Raw genomic sequence first — 11264 nt, 5'->3', positions numbered from 1 at the left:
AATTTGTAGGTGTTATCTGTGTAATGCTTTAATCACAAAAATATGGTTAACATTCATCATTTTCATATGTAAATATTCGTGCTGTTTGCTTATACATCATTAGTATGTCTGACAAGCAAAGTCACTCGGGAAGCCAGATTCACTTAATACCTCTTCTTACTAATACTAATTTAAAAACTGTACTGTTTTCCTACTCTGGCAAGAAAGATTGTAAAATGGGGCAAAACTCACTTAACCACTGTCTCGCTTACCAACAGAAATTTTGGGTTCAATTATGGTTGTAAGTCGAGCACTACTTGTACAGCAAGACTCTTCCAAAATTTGTTTATTTACAATGTTGGTGAAACAACCCAATTGACTCTGAGCAGTATACAATCAAAAAGTAATTTAATCTTGTTTTCATCCTGAACCCATTCCTGATTCATCATAAGGCAATTCATATTCTTGTTAAAAAGGGTGGAAACACCTTCCATCAGTCTATCTAGAGTTATTCTTGACTATCAGTGGCCTCAGAAGAGAATAGGTGCAATGCAAACTGCATTGCCTAGTAATCAACAACTGATCCATTCAGCAAACTGCTAGTAAGGATTTTCTGATTTATTTCCTCAACTTTCCAACTGAAGTTTTAAAGAGCTTGCATGTCAAGACTTCATTTGCAAACTCTGTACTTGATAATCAGCAATGAATCTTCCCAACTGGTTGGTCCCTTGAGTGCAATGTAGAATATTCAACAGAAGTAGAACAAATAAAAGAGGTGACTTAATTCATACATCAGTTCAAAGGACAAGTAGTGTCTAGAAAATCTTGATTAGAGGTCAATTCCCCACAAGTAATCCTTTTAGAATAATACTTAAGAAGAAAGTGAGAGCAGAGAACATGCTTTATTGAGAAGTTGATACACTGATAGCATATTCTTAAATATGCAGGAAAACAGTTTTGCTTCTGTACAGGAACAAGCAGCCTCCCTTTGTCACAAAAAAGAGTATTACCCCCCCCCCTTTTTTTTTTTTGCAATAATCTAGAAGCTGAGAACAATTGCCAGACAATGTTCAGAAATAGCAATCCTGCAGACTGAAGATGGCAATAAAAAGGCAGAACCAAACACAAGAACCAACGGATAGGAATTCTTATCTAAAAATCCTTGGTGGAGATTGAACAAGTCTATTTGTTTTTCTCAAGATGGGAGACGAAAGGACATTTTTAAAAAACATATTTAGTTGAAAACAGATTGTATGTCATGCAGGTGTCTACTATTGAAAATTGCATGCTAGGCAGGAATGAAAGGCATAGTTGTATGGATAATTGTATCTTCAGGATCCTTCATATACATCCCCTAATCTTACCATTAAAAGCAACACTCCTCCTTTTGTGGAAACTGCAATTAAGAGTGCAGAATACAACGTCCATTTTTCTGCAGCCCCATAACAAATAAAACATACTGTCTCTTTCATAGTCCACCATGTCAGGAAAAACCAAATCACCAACTTATAATGGTCAAGAGTTTTATTCTTAACAATTTATAAATTTCCATTCATCAGACAAAATACTCTGACTCCTATCTTCCCAGCCATTACAAGTAGGTATTGCCTATTCCTGGTAGAGGATTCCCTTGAATCAAAGACTTTATTTAAAAGATGATTTAGAAATTCTCATTTGAAATGGGCATGCTTACTATGGAACCGATGAAGGAGGTCTATTACAGTTGTTTTTGAAGTTTTATTTTTAATTTGTCACAATTTTAATTAAAATTGGGACAGTTTTAATTTGTCATAATATGGAGTCATATTATGATAAACTTTCAGGTATCAAATCTTAAAATGAGGTTAAAATTTACCTTTGGGTAATCTTGTATAAAGACTTTTCATTTGTAGAACATTAAAAATTAATTTAAACATAGCCATAACTGCCCACCTTCCCTCAGTGGCTTCTGAGCCAACTCTTAACCATTTATGGAGCAACATATCTGAAGCTGTCAATCTTCTTACAGACTGCTTTAAAAAAGAATAAGAAAATTATCAGACCAAGGCAGTCTCATTGTCAGGGAAAATCTGCAAATTGCCAATGTAGGACCAAAAATACAAGCCATCATGAAGACTACATTCAGTCAGCTGCAGAGAATTGCCCTGAAGCCTGGCATTAGTATATCCAGCAGCTTCACAAATTGAATAATAAATCACAAAAACTGCCAAATGTATATAGTAATGTACTGCAATGAAATAACTGGCAAAAAGAGCAAAGTTCCCCCACCAGCTGATGAAATGTGTTTCTTTGCATATTCTTGGGCTTCAAGCACAGGAGCTTGAAGCAGGTAATCCAAAATGATGAGGCATGCCAAATTAGAGAGAGAATGCTATGCCAAGGCTCAAATGTTGATCTTGCAATTTTTTCCCTACAAAGTTAATTGAATTGACTCTTGAAGTATATTAGCAGTCAGAGCCTATTCAAAAACTGCCATCAGGGTCACTTGTCCAAAATTACAGCGGATTGAATGATTTTTTGTCTTTTCATTCATGCAATCAAAAACAGGTAATGTGGCACCTTTCCTCCCTGATATCTCCCACTCGGGGATCTGACTAACCCGGCTACAAAATCCAATTCATAGAGGGCTGACTCATTGCTTCTGATACCCTGTATCCAGAATTATAAAACCATTACTATTCTCAGAAACCAAAGTCAGTTTGGAGCTTCCTTACCATCAACTTTTTTGGTGGATTGAACTGGGGAAAATATTTTGATGGCAATGTTGGAATACACAGGTGCCAAGATCAAGAAAGTTTTAGGTTCTGCAAATAAATGTGAGAAATTTGCACATCCAGAAGCAGTTCAGGATCCCAGGAAGCACTGGATCATTTCTTACTTGTACCTTGTCAACATGTTAGGAAATAGTCTCACGGACATACATTTAGGCTGTATATACACATGCAGCAGAATGGCAGGGAAATGTAAGGTGAATAGGATAGATTGGAGTATTTCAGAACACAGGCACAGGATTGCTGGGGGCTTTTTTAGTGCTCTTTCATCTATCAAAAACGTGCAGATGAAAGCTAGTATAGAAATGGGACTAATGAGAATGTCTGTCCCTATCCCCACTAGCTTTGGTTTTTCTCTGCCCCCATCATTAAAATGAAGCAATATGATCCTTTCCATCACATTTGCAATTCCACTATATTGCATAGGTGAACTACATCTCAGAGGGCTAAACAGAAGTTATAAAACTAAAAATGTGAGAAGCAACCAAGTTTTTGCGCTAGGAGCAAATAACTGATGGAGGAGCAACTAAATCCTACAGCATTTTCTTGAAACCATGTTAATATTGTCCAGAACTCTCATCTTTTCAGTCTTGCCTTATAGACAAGGTATCTGGTCAAAAATGTTCTATAAAAAGTAAAACACTGAAGAAATATCTGAAAGGGAAGAGTTGGTACCAAGAACAGTCACATGTCCAAGATCTGGAAGAATCTAGTCCTGGGAAAAGAAAAAGTACCCACAGTGGTGATGATGGCAGCACATGAATGGGATGTTCACACTTCTTGGAGAGACTGATTAATTAAGTGCCTTTGGGAGGGGTCCATTTCAAACAGCTGGGATCCATGATTTTATTGCTGTTGCACCTTTTGGCCTCTTTGGCTATCCATTCATCAATAAGATCCTGAGAAGACAAAAAGAAAGGCAGGTTAAAGGCTATATCTATAGAAGACATAACTATAACTAATACTGACAGAAATTTCAAGCTAAGAAAGTTAAAACCATTTTTCTATTGCCCCTCTCCTTTGGAATAGTGCTCCACCTGAAGTCAGATCCGCACCAATCCTGCTGTTTAAGAAAGCTCTAAAGAAGTAAATGCTGCTTAGAGTCATTTGTGATTAAAATGGCCTATATGTCAGGGGTCCCCAACCACCGGGCCGCGGACCGGTACCGGTCCATGGATCATTTTGTACCGGGCCGCAAAGAAAATAAAAATAAAAAATAAAATAAAAATGGCGGCTTTCTTTGCCTTTGGTGAATGCTGCTGGGATCAGGGATCAAGGACACAAAGGAAAGAAGGGGAGGGAGGAAGCAACCAAAGCCTGTCCTGCTCTCCGGCTCAGTGGCTTGGTTTCCTCCCGCCTCGTTCCTCTCAGTCGCTCTCTCGCTCCTCCACCAGCCCAGGAAGAAACTGCTTCAAAGAAGCCGGCAGGGTGGCTTTTCCTGTCGGCGCAGCTCCTCCAACGCCCGTTCACCCCCACCCCGCCGCCCGCGGTTCAATCCAGTGCTCCGTTTTGCCTGCCTGCCTTCGTTTCTGGTGGTTTCGGAGCAGCTTCGGCTGAGAAAAAGAGGCGAATAGTTATTATTCTCAGCCGAGCTGCTCAAAAACAACCAGAAACGAAGGCAGGCAGGCAGAACGGAGCACTGGATTGAACCGTGGCGGCGGGGTGGGGTGAACGGAGCTTCGGAGGAGCTGCGCCAACAGGAAAAGCCACCCTGCCGGCTTCTTTGAAGCAGTTTCTTCCTGGGCTGGTGGAGGAGCGAGAGAGCGACTGAGAGAGGAACGAGGCAGACACCTGAGGATGAGGCTGAGGGAGGGAGGGAGACACCTGAGGGATGGGGCTGAGGGAGGGAGGGAGACACCTGAGGGATGAGGCTGAGGAGGCAGGGCCGAGAGGCGGGCTTCTCAGCCGTCCTGCAGAGACTTGTCCTGATCCGCGGAGACAGCCGTGGGCCGCCACCACCCAGCGCCCAGTTTTGAAGGCGCTCCTCAGCCCGGCGCAGTTCCTGAATCTGCAGCTGAAACCCTCCGTTTTAAATGTCCCAATAGAAGAGAATATCTGTCGCTCAGGGTTGCAATGAGGAGGTATTGGCGCTCCCTGAACTTGGTGGTTTGCTGGCAGACGTTTTATTACCCGACTAGGTAACAACATCAGATGTTACCTAGTCAGGTAATGAAACGTCTGCAAGCAAACCACCAAACTCGACTCTCCCCCCACCCACCCCGGTCCTTGAAAAAGTGTTTCTGCGTGAAACTGGTACCTGGTACAAAAAAAGGTTGGGGACCACTGCTATATGTACAAGCAAACACACAAATGATTTTATGTCAGAAGGACAGTTTAATAGCATTGCTTTCTTAAGTAAAAACCTCTGTATGTAGGTCCAAAAAACTGATTAATTTTGAAAGAGTCCTATTTTCCGGTATTTTTATTATAGGTAGAAAATTGATACCACGCTATTTCAGGCTTACTGTTTTAGAAAGTGAAGCTGTAATAACTTAGTTGCATAAAAAAGAAGGAAATGTACTGAAGGAAAGTTTAGAAAACAATGTGTTCACTTGTATTGATTTTGACATAATTCATTTTTTCTGTTCCCATGGTCACCACAGATTTGGTGAAATGACCATTTTGTTCATAAGTCAGAATGCCTTAGACCAAAATGACAACAGCTTTATTTTATTTAATCAAAACCTAAACATTATATACTTTTAAGATTTTATAAAAATTTGTTCTGAATACCAGAACTGACAGATCTCACAGCTCCTCCACACACTTCATTTCTGGTATATTAAATTTTTTTTAAGTTCATCAATATGATGTGGGGGAGAGGGTACTTTGATTGCTATCATTAGACTCTCTGACTCAGAAACCTGAGCAATTCTTCCACATAATCCAGAGCTAGTTATAAAAATAAAACAATATTTATCTTCTGCTCACTCTTGATTGAGCCAGTGCAGATCAATTAATATTGCAGTCATAAACAAACAAAAATTATTGAAGAATGAATATTAAAAACACAAGGAGACTTTCTTTTAGGACTGCTCTGTATCCATAAAGCTATTAACAGGAGATAATTCCTTTTTAGATAAGTTCAATTTATCTTAACAAAAAATATACACCCTGTCCTAAATGAAGCATCCCAGCTGTAGTTGGTACCATCTATATTTCATTTTCTCCATTTTTTGGTGTCATGCCTCTCCTATTCATTGTTTTATAATCTTGTTTCCTAATATGTACCTGTCCTGTTTTTTTAACCAAACATAATAAATGGAATCAGTACCTATCACATCCATAAGTGAAAAATTTAAGATATCAAAGGAGAAACAGGGATACCATGTAAATATTATTTTCTTCAGCCATCCAAAAATTCTATAAGCAATTGGTTTTGCTTTATAGAATGTTTACAATGAGGGTGGGATGGAAAGCTCTTTAGCTCTCCAGGTACTGGATTCCCAACAATATTCAGACAGCTATGGTTCCCAGGAAAACTGAAAAGAGCCCTGCAAGAGATTTCTGTGCTCAGATAGTGCATACAGACTCCTGTTTTCCGATGCAGCCTATCTAGGGCAGAAGAGCAATTCCCCCACACACCCAAAAAATTCAGAACATACAGTCAGTACCCACAAACATCCCAAACAAAGATGCAAAACTGCAAGGCAAACTCTTACTTGTCTTTTTAGGACCAGGTGTTTGCCTTTCCAGTACTTGAGCATCTGAAGGGCTTGCAGGGTGCTAACAATGTCAACAGGATTGACAGCTGTCTCTTGGCTGATCTCTGGAATAAAGAGATACAAGACTCTATTATTAATGAAACAAATACATGGGATGATCTATTTTAAAAAAAGGCTATTTCCTGCCCAGTCGCACAAAGACTGGAAGCCAGAAGACAAGTTCATGTGGCTTTGTAAAAGAACAGAATATACCATTCTCAGAATTTATAATCTCAACGGTAGACTGAAAGCATGCCTTTCAGAAGAGAAGGCAAGTCTTTTCAGAAGAAAAGACTGAATGTGATTTTCTCTAGTCAAGGATTAACTGCTTTCCATAACTCTTTGCTCATCCAGATGAAGCACAAAAACAGAATCAAACAAATTCAGCATTTATGAGATACCATGTCTTCTGGTAGACAGAATACAGAATAGAGAGAGGAATTTTAAGCTTCTATTATTTGAAGGAATTTCACATTTTTCCTCCTATAGGAAGAAAAATAGATAGAAGTAATTGGGCTGGAACTGTTTCAAACCATTTGTGTTTTGAAGCATACATTTATTTATTCTCCGTTTAGATTCCAGATTATTTTGGAATTCATTGGACAGGCATAAAAAGTAAGGATAGGGAATGGGGGAGTAAGCATCTAGGGAAAAGCAGCAATGAAAGATAAATGAGGGATTATCAGACTTTTTAATCTCTGGTCACCTTGACCTATTCCTCAATAGGTTCTTAAGTTTTATTCATTTTAAAATATCTCCTTTTTTGCAACATGGTAAGAAAGACATTCACGGCAAAAGTAAATTGAGAAAAACTGCTCCATGTGGCCACAGTAAAGGGAGAGTTAGAATTTAAGGAAAGAGAGTGGAGAAAAGTAGAACTTACCTTTGATGGAGATTTCTTTGCCTTGAAAATTATGCAGATAACGGAGAAGAACCTCCTTCCAGTAACTACGGTAGCTGATAAGTCCCAAGTCTGAGAGAGGCCTTTCTGGAGAGCCAACTTTCTCTTCCACTTTGGAGAGTAAATAGCCTGTTTAGAGAGCACAGATACATTTTTGAAATTTGGTCTATAAATAAAATATTTATTTATTGCTTTAGAAAGTTTAAATAGTTCTAAAGAATTCTTCAGCTGACAAAAGATATCACCTTTAAAAACTGAGAACTGTCTTTGTTATAGCAAATAGTAGTTACTAGCAATTACTTGGGAGGGTGCTCTCATATTTTCTGGTACTCACCAAGGATGTGCAAAATATTTGAGTGCAGTGTTCTGAGCTGAAAATGGCAGGACAAATTATTAAATATCTATTAATTCCCATGGATGCTAATGGGGAAAAAAGTATGAATAATAAAAAAAATGGGGGAAACTGTTGGCACCTTTCAGACCAACAAGTTGTATTAACAGGAATAAGTATGCAACCAACAGAGCGGTAGCTCATAACAGCTTATGCCTTTCAACAAATATTTGTTAATTAGAAAAAGTGCTACCACAGTCCTCCTAATTTTTAGCTACTGTGGAGTATCACAACCACCTCCTACAATGTCTAATGTGAGCAACTATCTTCTATTTTGGCTAAGTAACTCAGAACTGTTATTTAAGTAATCAAAAATCAAGTTTCTCTGCCAAGTTCTGATTCAATCTGACATTATTTTCATTTTATCTTACAGATTTTTTTTTCAATTCAAAAATGTCTTTCAAATCTCACTGACTTCCCAGCAGCAGGTAACATGGGTTGCGATCACTTATTCTTGTGGTATTTGAAGTGAAAAACAAAGGAACGAATGATCAAAATCCTCAAGCCATTTTGAGTTCGTACAACAAACATGAAAGGTTCAAATTAAGTGGGGGCACTTTTATTCGCAGTTTGAAATAAAAAGGAAGAGTCCACTAGAGTGTATGAGAAGCACTAGGTAGGTTAGGAAAGATGCATTAGAGGCATCATGTTCTTTGGGGTAGGTGCACAAGTGGATGGTCCGAGTGAAGAAGAGATGGGGAAGTGAGGGGACAGGCAGGGGAGACTTAAGCCAGCAACTTGTGGCCCTCCCTGTTGACTTTCTGGAATGCCAGCTAGAAAGATTGCAAACTTAAGTGTGAATGGGCTAAAAGGGTTTATGATCACATGATCATGAGACTGCTGGGATAGCTAGAACTCCACGGACCAGTCATAACTACCCATCCATTCAGCACTGTTATAACTTTATAAATGGAGTGGACAAATGATTATAGATCAAGGAATACCTCTATGTTTATTATTAGTTATCATTGACTAATATTATCTACAGTATTGACAACACACATATAAGTAAATATACTTACTGAAATCAATAAGCATTTTGCCATAACCCTGCCTCATGTACTGAGGCATTGTCAGGATGCAAGAAACATTATAGTTGAGAAATGAGTTCTTCTCCTAAAATTGAACAAAGCAGCATTTCAGGCTAGTGGTTTGTAAGAATTACGTAAGCATATAGGTAATAACAGACTGGCCCAAAACTGAGCAAAACAATAAACAAATAAATGAAGATATTCCCAGTGAAGTGCATTTGTCCTATCTACCCAAGAACCATTAAGCCTTTACCTCCACATTCTGTCTTGGTATGCCAAATAATATTTTATGGAATCTCAGCTTATAGTGAGACAAATCAAACTTTTCTTTGTTTGGTTTGAATAACCATTCTCCAAAATACTCTTACCTTCAGAAGATTCTGGAATCCTGAGTATCTGGTTTCTTAATCAATTATTCTATTCTTGCTTCAGCAGCCTTTACCAGTGATCTTTGGCCCCATCTATTTAGCATCAGAACATTCACTAATGGGATTGAGGGCAATAACTTCTCCCTATTTTATCACTGGGCCAATTCTCTAGGAACCATGCCTGTAGCTTCTGATTTAAACAGCAGATATAGGGAGACACATCTCAGGATAGTAGGTTACCCCAACAACTTAAAAGAAGTTTAAAGCCTAGAAGCCTAGTAAAAGGCTTCAAAAAACCATAGAAACAGTACCAAAAGCATACAGTCAGTTCATTGTATGTTTGTGTGTGTGTGTGTGTGTGTATGTGCGCGTGTGTGCAATTAAAAACTAATTTAGGATAAACAGCTAAGCAAGAACGTACATAATGTCAATAAAATCATGTGCAAAGCAAAATTTAAAAGTTTTGGAATCTTAATAGTCAACTTGTACATTTTTTGTCTTACATGAAATTCAAATCTTGAAGACCATTCTGAAAAATGACTTCCCATTACCAAACAAAGAGAAAATCCAAGCTGGCTGCTTACATTGCATTCATCAACTCAAAAATTATTTATAAATCATGACTGATAAAAATAATGACTGATTAGATATTCAGCACATCCTAGTTTGCCTTCCCCATTTCACTTAAGTATTTTATTTGAGTACCATGCTACTCTTAAGAATTTCAATACTTTTTAATCAATAATCCAGGGATGAAGACTTAACTGGTATATTTATCACACTAGATTATCCAACTCTTTTAAAGGCAGCCTGCTAGTTATGTTTCTTATGTAAAAGTTCAGAGGCAAAGCTATGAAACTTATATTCCAAAGGCATTTTTCAAAAGGTAACTGGAGTTCGTTTTTTCGTTGAATATGTTTCACTTCTCATCCAAGAAACTTCTTCCATTCTGAAGCTTCTTCAGTTATGAACTGAAGAAGCTTCTTGGATGAGAAGTAAAACATAATCAAGGAAAAAAGTGCAGTTTCCTTTTGAAAAGCATCTTTGGGACAACCAAGATCTAGATTGAGAATCTTCCGACATATGAAACTTATCATAAACCAACTCTAGTTAAACTGATTGAATAAGCCAATTTTTTGTCAGATTAGTTTATCCCAATCTGGTTCCCCTGATGCTTATATAATTGTTACTGACAATTCTGATAACTGAATTCATAGGTTGGTAAAGTTCTAGATTGTTCAAGAAAGCTCAGAAAGTAGCCAGGCGCTATTAGTTTAGCAAGTAGCTTTAATAAGGCTTGTGCTTGCAATTGGAGGTCCTTGCCACACAAACAAGAATGTATTTAAAATCTGGATTAGTTAAGAGTTAATGTGTAGACAAAACTGACATTTGTAGCAAAAAAGAGTTTATATGTGTGCTTATATATGGAATTGAAAGCCACACGTGCATTAAAAAAAATTAAGTCTGCAATTAAAGATATGCATTTATCTTTATATATGAGCCTAAATCACACAAACCCCAAAGCTACTTTTCTCTGGATTTTTCTTTGAGTATCATAGTGCCTAAATTAAAATGTGAAAACCAACCAAGTTTTTTCCTAATTGTTATCATTAGGGTTTTAACTTGTTTCCAAATCTGGAATTTCTGAAGTATTTCCTAATAGCTATACATTTTCATTGACACATTAAAAAATTCAGACAGAGGGGACTTCCGGTGGTGAGGTCATGGTGAAAGGAGAATGGTCTCCTCCGTTCCTGGAACCCATTCTTTTGCTTTGGAGATCCTTCAGGGGCGTGAAGAACCTGGAGAGCCGAGCAGAATAGAAGGGAAGTCTGGATGACAGCGAAGTGAAAGGCGATCGCCTGCCGCCACGAAAAAAAACTCCTGAAACCTGAAGTGAAAGTGCCTGTCATACTAGTATGGCAGACCCGAGGCTGTGACTAAGCCACAGATGAGAAGTGAAGAGATTACTAACAGAACGTGTCATTAAAGCTGATCAGAAAATTCCAATCAACAGTGGTGATTTGCCAAAAGAAAGTGAGTCCTGAATTTTTTTTACTGAAAAGGGAAGCTTTGGCAGGTGGGAAATCCCTGAGGAACGGGCGGCAATTTGATGGAA

The 11264-nt window shown here is 38.2% G+C and overlaps 1 protein-coding gene across 3 annotated transcripts in view; it reads right to left on the bottom strand.

Annotated features, from left to right (window-relative positions):
* Positions 1-862: 862 nt before the first annotated feature.
* Positions 863-11264, bottom strand: part of KAT7 (lysine acetyltransferase 7) — a 37210-nt gene continuing 26808 nt past the window's right edge. For 2 of the 3 annotated variants that reach the window (XM_026669692.2, XM_087946733.1), the window contains 4 exons: positions 8769-8862; positions 7338-7484; positions 6413-6519; positions 863-3649 (listed from right to left, as the gene is read on the bottom strand). In XM_026669692.2, coding sequence (XP_026525477.1) covers positions 3548-3649; positions 6413-6519; positions 7338-7484; positions 8769-8862 — 450 coding nt within the window. In that variant the 3' untranslated portion in view covers positions 863-3547. The remainder of the gene's footprint in view (positions 3650-6412; positions 6520-7337; positions 7485-8768; positions 8863-11264) is intronic. The other variant, XM_026669693.2, reaches the window with a different exon arrangement.

This window comes from Notechis scutatus, chromosome Z (genome assembly GCF_049901735.1).
Source record: "Notechis scutatus isolate UNSWTSFEM ecotype Mainland chromosome Z, rNotScu1.2, whole genome shotgun sequence".
NCBI classification, from domain to species: Eukaryota; Metazoa; Chordata; class Lepidosauria; order Squamata; family Elapidae; genus Notechis; species Notechis scutatus.
This window is presented reverse-complemented; position numbering and strand designations above follow the sequence as displayed.